Genomic DNA, 15,078 nt, shown 5'->3' with positions numbered 1-15,078 from the left:
ATAGCAGCTATTAAAATAGGGAAAATGAATTTTGCCAGACTAGACAATACCAGCTTCTGAAAGTGCAATGAATGAATTACCAAATATATAAAATGTAAAAAAAGTTATCAGCTCTTTTTATACAATTTACCTCTGAAGTTCAGGAAGTGAAAATGACCAAGTAGAGCTAGCACTTTTTTGAAAGGTGCACATTTGAAGTAAGGCCAAGCTGTATACTCTATAACCCATAGTACACCCATCAATCATACACCAAAATAAAGGGAATTAAAGGTTCTTTGCACTATACCTAAGATATGCAAGGTCTTTTTTAAATAGCCAGTATAACCAGTGAGGAAAGCTGGGGACATTCTTTTTCTTTAAAATCCTAACCCTATGCAAAATGCGAAACTGTATAGCGCCACCTTAAAGAAAATAAAAAAATGTTTGCAATTATTTTTTTTAATTTTCATTTAATTATGTATGATGTTCTGAATAAAATGGTACATTCATATTGATGTTAAGCATGAAAATAAGCTAATTATGATCATTTTTCTCTTGCTTACATAATTTGCCATGAGGTATGCTTGTGTGAGTAGTGACCTTAATTATGGGGAAATTAGAAGACTTAGAATATAGGAATAGAGTCAACTTAAATTTAAAACTGTTGCAATAAGTGACAGAAATATATGGTGAAAATGTTTCTTTTCATTTATTTGCAATGAAATAAAAAAACAAATGAAGAGAAAGTGAATTCGCTTTTTCCATATTAAACAATAGGCAAATATTTTCCACTCTGACCTTTGACCTTTATGAAGCTGATGAGTTACCTCCCTTTTCTAATTGTAAAATTCATTGTTGATATCTCAGAAATAATTCTGGCTAGTTTCATGTTCCTGTCATTCAGCATAACATTGGTTGCTATGTTTACAAAATGTAATGTGCATTCTTAAAATAGCTCACTTTTATCATGGGGGAGAGGAGGCTGGACTTGTTAGAGACTCTGACACTCATAAATACTGTTCTGTGGGGAAAAAGGCAGGAGAATTATTCATAAGGATTGTTTTGATGCTTGCGACTTAAATGTTTCAGCCATATAAACATAATTAAATCATACAAAAATAATACCTACATCTTCTTTATGGTGGCACTCACCAGATAATATGTACTTTTGAGAGAGTGACGTACGTAAGATGAAGTAGTTCGCATTTAAAACATGCACAGTGGAGAGAATGTTTGCATACCTCTATGCTACATTAATGTAATGTGGATGATATTTCTTTTGGATATTGTACTTTTGGAAATTTTACATGTTTTAAGCACACTGCTAACTAAAATGACTGCTCCCTTGTGTTAAAAAATCAGTCTGAATTAGTCTAAAGTACACTATACATAGCAGCTATTAAAATAGGGAAAATGAATTTTGCCAGACTAGACAATACCAGCTTCTGAAAGTGCAATGAATGAATTACCAAATATATAAAAGGTAAAAAAAGTTATCAGCTCTTTTTTATACAATTTACCTCTGAAGTTCAGGAAGTGAAAATGACCAAGTAGAGCTAGCACTTTTTTGAAAGGTACACATTTGAAGTAAGGCCAAGCTGTATACTCTATAACCCATAGTACACCCATCAATCATACACCAAAATAAAGGGAATTAAAGGTTCTTTGCACTATACCTAAGATATACAAGGTCTTTTTCAAATAGCCAGTATAAACAGTGAGGAAAGCCGGGGACATTCTTTTTCTTTAAAATCCTAACCCTATGCAAAATGTGAAACTGTATAGCGCCACCTAAAGCTACATTAAAAATCCAGATCACACACTCAAAGTATGCTAGCTGCAAATACCTGAATTATCTCCCTTGGGTCACTGGAAGAATTATTGTCATTACATAGAGTGACATTTACTTGAATATACCTGAGGGTGTGATTAGGATTTTTAATGTAGCTTTAACAATTTTTCAGTCATATCGCTATGATGTATGAAGTGTGGCAGTTTATAGTGATGTCTAGCACTGGGGCATCATGCCGCAGACATGTAGCATGATGTCCCACCCAGTCACTGGGGCATCATGTAGCATGTTGTCCCACCCAGTCACATTATCCTGACACCAGGCCGACCAATCCTAACACTAACTTCTTAATGCCCGCTTCCGAGGTGTATGTTCTAATGACTAGGCCACCAAAGCGGTTTTTAATATACCTGAAGTGGAATTTAAGCTAAATTAATTTGTTGCATGTAACTGGAAATTAATTCCAATGCACTGTGCATTTATTTTGATGTTGTTGTCATTTATCTTTATTTGGTTAAGAATAAACCTAGCATGAAGTGTATTTTGCAGTTTGGAACTTTATTCTTCGTAAATACCTTGATTACACAAGTCTTTATACGTCTTTTAAATTTTTTTATACACCTTGGTATACTCTTTTATGTCTGTACAGTTTGTCCATAATGTCCACCTCACAAACGGTTTCTATGGATTGGTCTCAGTAACATAATATGGACTCCAATCTGATTAAAATCAGATCTCCATTGTTGAAGATCTGACAGTGACCACTTAGGAATCATGTTCAGGCCTTCATGTAGAACAGCAGAAATCTAATTTTAATCCGACTGTATGGACTCTTGAATTTTCAACTGCAGACTTGTAACAATGTGTTATCAATTTATCACACATATCTATGTCTTTTGAATGAGTACTTATAACCTCATGCTGAACTGATTTATCTCTGTTCTGTGGTATATTTCCTTTTGTGAAGTAATTTATTTTCCTGATTTGTATATCTTTGGACAAGTTCCTTTTGTTGATTTTAATCCAGCGAGTCAGTGTAATTAAATTAATGAAAGGTACTTTACCGACATCAGTGTTGGTTTCCTTTATGAACTGATTAAATGACAGTAATGATTCTTTAATTAATAATTGATTATACAGATGATTAACTTCCACGTGCGATATTGTGTTTGAAGCGAAACAATTACGCTAATTAATGAGCCGTTTCAGTTCGTATTTAAAAGAGAAAATTGATGTTATGATCACTTTAGAAGTAGTTGTCAAGCAAGCTGATAGTTACTCTGTGGATAAAATGAGTTTGCTTAAATTATTTTCGCAAGGAAGGTAATAATGGCGATTCGGCGAAATTAGGTAAATTTGTTTGAAAATCGAGGGATAAAACATAAGATGGATACTGAGTGTGAACAAGGATTTAGTTCAATGAACTTAATCAAGGCTTTTTTAAGGAATTCCTTAAACCAAAAGAGTTTACAAATGCTAATGAACATTTCTGCAAATGGACCAGAGCTTGAGGACTTTAACCCAGACACAGCTATCAACTGCTGGGTTAGTGCTGGTGCAGGTGGCAGACATATACATGGACATATTTTCAAATCCATCAGCTAAAACATATATACATGAACCTGAAGAAGCCAAATGTATAACAACCAATGATTTTGAAAACTTAAATTCTTTTAAGAAATAATTATGTTGTATATTATTTTGTTTGTCTTTTTCTATGGATTAAGTACATAAGTCTCATCAAATCTGGGCAAGTGATCACCATTTTGGGACCAGTGAAAAGTAAGGTGGGACTAGTGAAGAGTAAGGTGGGACTAGTGAAGAGAGAAGTGAGACTAGTGAATTTTCTGAAACCACTTGTCCTAGACTAGTGGTTAAAAAAAATTTGCTCAACCCTGTATATTTATATATATACGCACACACACATTGAGACAAATTACCATAATTACCATATTAACTATGGAGAATAAATTGTCTGTGCCGAAATACATGCAACTTTCCAGAAAATATTCTTACATTATTAGCCAATGTTTCATTTGTAAAGCATTCAGTTCAAAAACTGAGACCAGCGTTGCACTTTTTGAAGAGAATTTTATGTTACTTTACTACAAGGAACTGAGAAGTAATCTCCCTGTATTCGTGATAACTGAAGTGATTTTATTACAAACAGAAAGTATCTCATTTCTAGCCACCCCACCATATTTTTACATGACTAACAACTGTAGCACTTGGTAATGATTATGAACCATAATAAATGTACATCAATATTTGAAATATTTTAAATTTTGTTTTAAAACAGGGATTGGTAGATTTGAGAGATAAATGCGCTAATTTTGATAGAAACAGATATGTTATACCAGTACTTTATGTAGATCGTTAGTTATATGTGAGTCTGTTAAAAAATTCTCTTTAGATTGAATCTTATTTTTAAAAAATACAAATGTGTTGATACATATATATCTAATAAAGTGGGAGGTTGAAAAACAGTAAAATCCTAAACCAACACATAATTGAATTTACAAACTGTTTTGGATCCTAAACTGTAATGCTTTGGTTTAACAATATTCATTTTTAGACATGTTCAGATCCATCTAGTATGATGTGCAGTTTGAACACTTTCATAAAATACTGGTACCCACTCATTCAGTTCTTGGGTCAAAGTTGAAGAATGTAAGAACTTCTTGTACAAATTCCAAGGAATGGAAAGATATCTCATTTTACTTTATAGAAATACCTTTCATCTCTTTCTTTTGCTGACTTGTTCAGCCTAACACTTCAGCAAAAGAAATAAGGTAAGGGACAATCCATTTAGTATGTACACATGAAGGGATAAGGGGGTATAACCCAGATGTATACAGATGCGTATGGGGGTGGGGGTACCTTGATAATACTGCAGAGAACATAAGTACTTGTATAAATATATAAGGAAGAGTATTGAAAACCTTTTCAACTCTGCTTGTAAAATAAAACCAATGAAATTGTTCCCATCTGTATAATACATAATATCATTCATCAATCTAAGTTTCCTAAGATTCTAACTGTCATAAAACTCTTTTGATTTTCATCTATCAACTCTGACAAATCCTTTTCTCATTCTATTTGCTCTTGTGGGTGAATCTATTTTATATAAGCTATTGGAACGCTTAACTTATTTCCAATCCTTAATAAATCATAACTGTTTATTTTATGTTGGTATTAGAGTATTGGTACCCCTCCTCTGTGTTTTAGAGACTTCTACTTTTCTAAATCCCTGATTAACTCAATGGTCAAAAGTTGTAATACATCTTTTGAAGACATCAATTCACATATTATGTTCCTTATCTATTTCCTTAATTTTCCAACATTTCTGATGAAATCCAGTGTATTAGTTTTCAGATCACAATTATCAAGGCTATTTATTTACGTCATGCACTAGTTTGCTCACAGAATATATTAATCCAACTACAGCTGAATGAAATGACCAGAATTGGGAACAATTGGGAATTTGTAGTGATACTGACATTTCTGGCATTAGCCAAATCATACCTGTTTTCCTTGTCAGTGTAGGCAATGGGCAAGAGGTTGCACTCAATAAACCTTTTATTTTTGTTTATGTTTTAATGCTGTTTGGTACTTCATACAAATAACATTCATCACTTGTCTGCAAATCTCTAGGAAAAATAAGAGATAAAATATTAATTATTTATTTTATTAGGAAATAACAACACAAAAGTATTACAGAACATTTGCCAGCATACACATTTTTAAACGTTGTGAGACTTCACAAAAAGAGATTTTGAATATTCTTCTAACAGTTTATGTGCTGTTAGGTTTTCTATGTTTCATCTCAATTCATTAGATTTTATGATTGTCTTATATGAAACAAATATTTCTTATAGTGATATGTGTTGCTTCTAGTATCATATACTGATCATTTGTTTTGTTTTATGTTGTAATGTTGTTATCAATTAATTCATGTAAGAATGCTTCTCTTAATTTTTAAAAATAATTGACCTCCCTCATCAATCAATTTACTTATTAATCTTATCATCAAAACATCTTACAGTTTCCTTCCTAATATGTTCTAAATTATATTTTCAATTTCCTATCAGATTTCTGCTCCATTATATTATTACATGTTTCCATTTAAAGATTATCTAGTTCTTTCAGTGCTCAAAATGCTAGACTTTGTGTTTTTCTTTCTCAACACATAAATCTTTTAAAATGCAATTTCTATTACTTTAAGTAAAACAGTTTCGAAACAAAGATCTATTTCCTTGTTTAGTTTTGACACCAAAACTTGATTTAGGATTATCAACATGTAAATCATTGTGAATGTGTTATTTATTATCAAAAACTAGATTCTAAACTAAGAAATTATTTACTGGAATATCCAACTTTTTTACAACACTTCTAGATTCTAATATATTGCTGGAAATCGACACAGATCTTGAAATGGTGAAAATGCAAAACATTTTCCCAACCAAGATCAACAAGCGATTCATCATTGAAAGAAACATCTTAGTCCATGAAACAATTACTAAATGAAAATGACAAGGGAACTTCTTGACACCTACTGTACATGACTGAATGACAGCCAGAAATCTACAAAGCTATACAAAAACAAAAACAAGAAAGAATGAAAAAAAAAAATAAATTGACAAATGATCTTAAAATGGGTAAACTACTTGTCTCTTTTCTGATGCTGTCAGCTCAAAAATGTTTATAATATCAAAATGGGCCCATGAACTATATATATATATATATATATATATATATATATATATATATATATATATATATATATATATATATATGAATGAAGAAACAGGCTTTCAGTAGTTCCAAGCCATACTTCTCCAACAAATATTATTAACTGATGCATTTCTGTTACTAGAAGCGTGACTTAAAAGATCTGACTAATAAGCAAGTCAAGATAGTAATTCAAGGCAGAACCATTTCCCATTCGTTCTCTTAAGCATGATTGCAAGCTGTGCTGGAATAAAAGTGTTCAATGTACATTTATTTTGTTGTATGCTTCTTTATAGTTTTACATCACGTCATCATGGTCTGTAGGTCTATACAGGTATAATGGTACATTACAGTTCTGCACAAAATATGAAAACAAAATAATGGATTGCACCAGAGAAATTGATGTCAGTGTTTCTTCACATGTAACAATTTTCGTACTATGTGCCACTGCTATGTTTGCAAACATAGCTATTATCCAGTTTTTTGCAAATTTCAAACATGATATTGTTTCCATAGTTAGGTTATTATTATTGCTAAGTATTTTCTTTAGTGAGAATCAGTTTTAAAATCTAGCAGGAGTAAGCTCTTGTTCAAGTTCTGTTTTTAACCCTGAGGTTAAATAACAACCAGCAGCAAAGGCTGAACCATTCTAGAATAGTGATCCATCAGGTCTGGTTGGAAATGCATAAACTATTTATGTTGCATTTATTTCTATTTGTCTTTCTGTGTTACATGCCATCATCAATTTCGCATCTTTCTCCCTCTGCAATGATCAATGTTTGTCTAAATCCATTCCTGCCAATATTAGTTCTTTCCCATAACTCTACTCTTAAATGTCTTCTCCAGATACTTCACCATGTCAATTAACTGGATGATTTGTTGCTCTGCTCTCTCTTGAACTGTTCAACTCAGGAAATATATGTCCTGACTCTCTCCTTGATTGGTTTCCAACAGTCTGGACATTTAGATATTTCCTGGGAACACTGATCACACAAACTAAAATGTGTACAAGGAAGTACAAGGATATTTCTCTGCTTTTTTCTGCACCGTTTACACATCATCTTGGAAGTTAGCATTTCATTCTCTTCCAACAGAAGTCCAAGCTCTGAAGCTACAATAGAAAAACAACCTATAAGAAGCATGGTAGCCCTAACGACATGGCTTATAGAATACTATAATTAATAACAATAAAAATACATTGATATTGACAAAAGGGATTAATACCTAGCTAAATGGCCATATCTGGCAACTTTCTTAACTTTTCAAATGTTTACAAATGAACAGTGATGGATATACACATGCATAGACATTCAAAACAAGTTTCTGTATGCAGAAAAAAGAATACTTTGTCAATAAGAACCACACTAAGCAATTTTACAATTTCATATCATGTGTGATGTGACAAAAATGTCATTTTGATTAGGCTAATATGTAGTTCGGTTGATATCAGCTTTTCTTGGGTCCTAACACATACATCTGAACCTTATAAAGACCCAAAGTATCCTATTATAAGTCCAAGGGACAGAAATACATTTTAACAGTTGAGAAGATGTTGTGCAGAAACAAATTATTAAAGCAGTAACAGAAGAAAACATAAATTTATTTCAGCAATAAGACTGTTAGTCAGAACAAAGACACTTATATTGAGGCTCATGATTCAACCAAAATGCCACAAAATTGTATATAGCTATTAAATTCAGCATAATATTTGTGCGAAATGAAAATCAATACACATGTCCCTTCTGAGAAATATTCAAGATATAAGCTTACCAGGCTAAAATTTCTAAACATCAAGTTTTTCTGTATGGAGTTTATTTTTTGAAGCCGAAAGTGGTTCCATCTCAAGCCTTACATTGAATATCAATGCTTACCCTTGTTTTTTGTTTCAGCTATAACATTTTTGTTTGATGTCTTCAATGAAGACATTTCTTTTGATAATTCAGTGTTGAATGGGTTCTCTTTCCTTTTCAAATCAACATCTTTAGGTGCAGGTGTTTCAATTTCAGTAGTAGGCTCTGTGAATTTCATGTCTTGATGGGATAACAAAATGTCAAGTATCCCATGAGCAGTAAGCTTCTCAAGTCCTGTCAATGAAAGTCAAAATAATATTATCATGTAAGGACATCATGTAATATTGCTATGACCATGTACCTTAAAATAATTTATATTAAAATACAAAAATAAAATAAAAATAAAAAAATATAAAAAATATTAGAAAAAGAATTTTAAAAAAGCAGGCAATGGAGAAACCCATAGCATGCAGAAATGGACACATTTAGCATTTTGAAAGCTATTATAATATTCAGAAAACAGAATGAAATAAAACATTATTTCCCCAGTATGCTAAAAGAATGCTACCTTCAAGCACAAAGAATGAACTATCCCAAACATACACATGCACATCTTCCAATCAAAACTGCATTTATTTCATGATTATTGAAAGATTTTGGCAGAAGTGCAAGTCAGAAATAAACGAAACATTAGCAAGTTTTAGAGGATGCTGAAAAGTTCCAACCTTTCCACCACTTTCCTTGGGCATTGATGACAAATATTAAAACAAAGAAGAAAGTTGCAGTGAGTAATTCAGTATCATGAAACAGGTGATGCTCTTTTCTAAGGTTACTTTAAAACAATGTCAACAACTGAATAATATACAAGTTCAATATTGTAATTCCTGCTTTATTCAAAAAGAGTACAATATTATCCTGTTATTTTACCTTGATACAGAATGTACTAGAATGTCCACATAACTGAAATTTGGTTGCTAATCTCAGAATCACTTTAAGAATATTGCAGCAATTTCTTAACTTTCCAATTTTACTAGCCTACATATTATCCATGTTTGTGTATGTATCCACATACAACATTCAAGCAATATTATTAATATTTGCAAACCTTTCTTCTGCAGTTCAGTGATGACCTTCTTCACTGCCTCTTTAGAATAGCCATGTTCCAGTACAGCTAAAGCTGCTGGTGTATTCATGTCCGGATCTGGATCCTCTTGTATTTTCTCTAATAATAATAATAAGAAGAATAAGAATAATAATAATAATGTTAATAATAATAATAGTAGAAATAGTATTTATTTGTAATACAAGCCACTGACACAGGGATTTGTACCCATACCTCTGTGGTACAAAATGTGGTTGAGTAAAAACAAACCATCATATCCATTGGAAATGTTATATATGCAGGTAATCATTATTGTCTATTGTTTCTATTTGGGTAAATAAATACAAATCCATTTTAGACTGTAATCACTCAGTATAGTAGATTAAAGAGAACCCTAACACCTGCATGGAGCAAACAGATGTTTTGTGATATTGATAAAGTGTCTATGTAGCAGGAGTTGATGACAGAATGGCTTCTCAGATCTTGAAGGCTTTCATAGTAAATATTGCTAAATTAGTTATCAGAATTTTTCAAGTATCATCTGGTATAAAAGACATAAATTTTTCTAAAGCTGGATTTTTATATACAAAGGTGTGCAAATATTTTCTTCATAATTTTCCATATTGCAGACAAGCAGTAATAAAAGGGAATTCATTTTCGATATTATCATTACAAATCTGACACAATATTTCTTCAAAACAAATATTTTCATATCTTCCTGTGTTACCTCTAATTGGCAATTTCCCAACTCTCAGCCTAGTGATTACATAAAAAGAAATCACCATCTCCAAAGAATTCTAGATATCTTTGACACGTGAATTCTATTCTCAATTACCTATAGAAACACCATCTTTCCACTGACTTAATCTTGTCCGGCAACTTTTGCCTTAAAATATCTTCGTATCTTGGACTAAACAAACTAAGAAATGTATTTTCATCATTTTTCATTATTCAGTCCCTGGCTGCACCAAACATCGGCAAATACATACATAAATACAAGCTTTTTAACACCGTTAGCCAAGCCATCACAATTTTCCCCGCATCTTAGCTTTAAAATGTAGGATTGTTTTACTGTCTTTTGGCATTTTTAGATTTTCTAAGCCAACATCTGAAAATATGTAAATATTATACTCTGCATACGAATTCACTATACATGAATGCATTTGGAGTAGTCTTAGATATACCAAAATACCAACGATAATTTTTACAAAATGACAAATTAACTTTTTCAATATCGTTGGCATTATAAAATTATAAAAAAAACTCTGCCCCATAGTTAAGAATTGGAGCTATTGAGTCAAGCAGATGAAGCAATCCAGTAACAGGTAACTTGCCAAATTTTGAAAGACTTTGTGTTAAAATATGCATAGACTTAAGTGCTTGCCAAAATTGAGTTTTCTGGCATATATAGCAGAGCTTTTTGAGGCAAACATGCATCCTAAATACTTGTAATATGATTCAATCTTGACCTCTGTGAGGCCATAGTGCCACTTTTTGTAACTTCTGAGATAGCACCTCTGTCAAATACAATCACTCTTATTTTTTCCATATTCACTTTTCATTTCAGATTTAGGCAATATGTATGCAGCCTATTGAGCAGGGGTGGGCAAACTATGGCCTGCAGGCCGCATGCAGCCCACCAAGGGCTTTCATGCGGCCCGCCAAGAGTTTTCATGCGGCCTAGAAACAAGTCATCATTCACACTGACTCTGTTTATTTTACTCTGTTTATCAAATAAATGTGGTTCTTTTGAAGTTTAAGTTTTCAAATATTAACAACATATTAACAACTGAAAATTAATTATGATATTATTTAGAAAAACTTTTTGTTTTTGCTATTTCAAATATAAATTATTTTACTTAATGAACTATACGGCCCACGACAAGGTGTAAATCTGTGTATGCGGCACTTGCACTGGAAAGTTTGCCCACCTCTGCTATTGAGCATACTTTGCAACTGGTAAGCAGTGTCAGCAAAGACAATTAAATTCTCTGCATACAACAGTAAAAATATTTTAAGGTTTCTATAATATTAATAATAATAATAAAAATAATAATAATATTAATAATAACAAAATAATAATAATAATAATAATAATAAAGTATTACAAGTATTATTATTATTAATTTGGTTTAAAAAGAACTTTACTCCTGTTCTAAATATATATTTTATAAAAAATTATGGTTACTGAATACACATTAGTCTCTTTATGTTTTGTCACATCAGGATTTTAAAAAGTCCTTACCTTAAAAAACAAAAATGAATATTTTTGTGCCAAGATAACATACTTGAAATATCAATGTGATTGCTTTAATTTTAAGAGTAAATCCACAATTTTAATCTTATTTCTGTTTTAATAGAACAATCTTAACTAAAAGAACATGAATATGACACCACAAAATTGTCTAGCAGCAGCATGTGTATTTGATACATCTAACATAAGGAAAAAAATCCTCTTGTGTGTCATTGCTGGGAGAAAAGTTGTGCTGATATATTGGTATCTTGTGGCATGTATCCTGCTATTACATGTACCATGGTGGCATGTATCCTGCTATTACATGTAACATGGTTCATTGTAAATGAAATGGTTCTGGGAATATTTTTTATCAAAGGTATCCAAAAGCAATTTTTTCTTCAGTCTTTATTTTGTTCATGTGGAATTTTGTCCCTTTCAAAATATATTCTTTTCAAAGACTAGAAAGATTTCTCAAATATGTTTTCTCTGTGGTCTCATTCAGAACAGACCACTCATGTGGCTCCTTATCTCCACCAAAAGGTTTAGTAAAAAAAATGTTTTTTTTCTTTCTTGTAACACAAGAACGATGCCTTGCTGCATTGGGTAAAGTGATTTCATTGACTAAGGGGATGAGATGATGTAACAGGTCACTGTGATTATATGATGACATAATATTTCATGTAAGCTACACATGGTTGATCGAAACATACCTAGTGTATTAGTGTTTACATACAAATTGCTGTTTCATGATATTAATTTAAACTTACAATTTTGACTTGAATGTTTGCAATATCAAGAGAGTGAGAAATGTCTTTCTAGTGTCCTATGTTTCTTTATCAAAGTGCCATCTATCAGTAACAGAGTTCAATGAAGCATTCTATAAATCCATCTGACAGTGCAGTCACAACATCCTAGTCTCTTTTGGATGTGAGTTAGATAGCACTGACACTCTGAGAAAGACTCTTTTGGATGTGAGTTAGATAGCACTGACACTCTGGGAAAGACTCTTTTGGATGTGAGTTAAATAGCACTGACACTCTGAGAAAGACTCTTTTGGATGTGAGTTAGATAGCACTGACACTCTGGGAAAGACTCTTTTGGATGTGAGTTAGATAGCACTGACACTCTGAGAAGACTCTTTTGGATGTGAGTTAGATAGCACTGACACTCTGAGAAAGACTATTTTGGATGTGAGTTAGATAGCACTGACACTCTGGGAAAGACTCTTTTGGATGTGAGTTAAATAGCACTGACACTCTGAGAAAGACTCTTTTGGATGTGAGTTAGATAGCACTGACACTCCGAGAAAGACTATTCTGGATGTGAGTTAGATAGCACTGACACTCTGGGAAAGACTCTTTTGGATGTGAGTTAGATAGCACTGACACTCTGAGAAGACTCTTTTGGATGTGAGTTAGATAGCACTGACACTCTGAGAAAGACTATTTTGGATGTGAGTTAGATAGCACTGACACTCTGGGAAAGACTCTTGGATGTGAGTTAGATAGCACTGACACTCTGAGAAAGACTCTTTTGGATGTGAGTTAGATAGCACTGACACTCTGAGAAAGACTTTTGGATGTGAGTTAGATAGCACTGACACTCTGAGAAAGACTCTTCAGTAATAATAGGATCACTTCAGAAATTTGGAAGATTCTAGAAAACAAACTTCTAGCTAGATGTTTGAAGAATATATCCTTATTAAAGGATAGGTGTTGATAAAAAGAAAACATACAAACATGTTCCAACTATTAACAGCTGACAGCACTTTTACACTATTATATGATTGTACTAAGAAAAACTGAAGATATTATTTGCTTTCAAGAACCTTGAACTATTGTTCATGTTGATGACAAATCAAGAATTTGTTGTATCTTTAAAGAAATTATTATAAAGGTATTTACAAACATGTAATACAAAAGACCAAGGATATTCTGATTATAATAATGCTGAGATATCTGAGAGCCATGCAATAATCTGACTGAACAAGACTTAAAGTTGGCTAAGAATATGACTCATTATAATTCACCTGCTGCATATCATCGATCAAACATTTCCGACGTCGAGTCCACAGTCCAATCTGCACCATCACCACTAACTCTGCTAGTTGGCAATTTATTAACCAATACTAGATGTTAATCTCATGCTGAACAACTTGACATTCATATGTATTAAAATCTTAACAAAATAATTCCAAATATGTGTTCTAATTGCTTTATTTTGCTGAGATGACTTGCTGAGATTAATGTGATGTATGTCTCAATTGTGTGTGTGATTAGGATTTTTAACGTAGCTTTTAACATTTTTCAGTCATATTGCTATGATGTCTGCAGTGAGGCAGTTTATAGTGATGTCTAGCACTGAGGCATCATGCCACAGACATGCAGTATGATGTCCCACCCAGTCACATTATCCTGACACCAGGCCGATCAGTCCTAACACTAACCTCTTAACGATGAATGCCAGACGAGGCAACTGTTAGTAACATTTTTATAAGCCTCCTAAACAGATGTGATCAGTACTGAAAAATGTATCAAGTTAACAACAACCATGTACCTGAGAAATCTTAAATTACAACCAATAAATACATACAACAAGCTACCCTTTAAAACATCAGAGATCTTACCAGTCCCACTTAATACTGTCTGCAACGATTGATGAATTATCGTTGATTTTTTTTATACATTTTATAGTATCTTAATTCTTGATATTTTAACTTTTATCTTGAGGTACTACAGGTTTATCTTTATTTGGAAGGGCATATCTTCCTCAAACATTTTATGCATTTATTTCAATTTGTAAAACTTTACTTTTAATTTGCACCATATAGCTATTATACAATGTGCTACATACATACATACATACATACATAAATACATACATAGATACATACATACTTACATACATACAAACGTACATAGATACATACATACATACATACAATTTAACATGCAAAATCTTGCAATAAAATGTAAATATTCACAAAATGCGACATTATCAAATGAATAAAGCATATCATAGAAATACAAGTGCCGAATATATTGCCTGTTATAATCAGACCAAAATAGCACAAAAAATCCAAAAGTTGTATGAGCTGATTTGAGAGACTGGATTCATTCATTTCTGTTAAAAAAAAGTAACTGATAGTGTACGGACTTGTGTAATTTACATTAATATATTCATATTCTGATAGTGTACCAACTTGTGAAATTTACATTAATATATTCATATTCTGATAGTGTACCGACTTGTGTAATTTACATTAATATATTCATGTTCTGGTAGTGTACCGACTTGTGTAATTTACATTAATATATTCATATTCTGATAGTGAACCGGCTTGTGTAATTTACATTAATATATTCATATTCTGATTGTGTACTGACTTGTGTAATTTACATTAATATATTCATATTCTGATAGTGTACCGACTTGTGTAATTTACATT

The 15,078-nt window shown here is 32.1% G+C and overlaps 1 protein-coding gene across 4 annotated transcripts in view; it reads right to left on the bottom strand.

Annotated features, from left to right (window-relative positions):
• Window positions 1-5,443: 5,443 nt before the first annotated feature.
• The window catches only part of LOC149773709 (baculoviral IAP repeat-containing protein 7-like), a 118,539-nt gene continuing 108,904 nt past the window's right edge, over window positions 5,444-15,078 (bottom strand). For all 4 annotated transcript variants that reach the window (XM_089946169.1, XM_089946168.1, XM_089946167.1 and 1 more), the window contains 3 exons: window positions 9,398-9,514; window positions 8,374-8,586; window positions 5,444-7,613 (listed from right to left, as the gene is read on the bottom strand). In XM_089946169.1, the coding sequence (XP_089802295.1) occupies window positions 7,411-7,613; window positions 8,374-8,586; window positions 9,398-9,514 (533 nt within the window). In that variant the 3' untranslated portion in view covers window positions 5,444-7,410. The remainder of the gene's footprint in view (window positions 7,614-8,373; window positions 8,587-9,397; window positions 9,515-15,078) is intronic.

The sequence above is a fragment of the Sinohyriopsis cumingii genome, unplaced genomic scaffold (genome assembly GCF_028554795.1).
Source record: "Sinohyriopsis cumingii isolate HCF-2022 unplaced genomic scaffold, ASM2855479v2 utg000622l, whole genome shotgun sequence".
NCBI classification, from domain to species: domain Eukaryota; kingdom Metazoa; phylum Mollusca; class Bivalvia; order Unionida; family Unionidae; genus Sinohyriopsis; species Sinohyriopsis cumingii.
The sequence above is the reverse complement of the archived record's forward strand: the minus strand, read 5'-3'. Positions and strand labels throughout refer to the sequence as shown.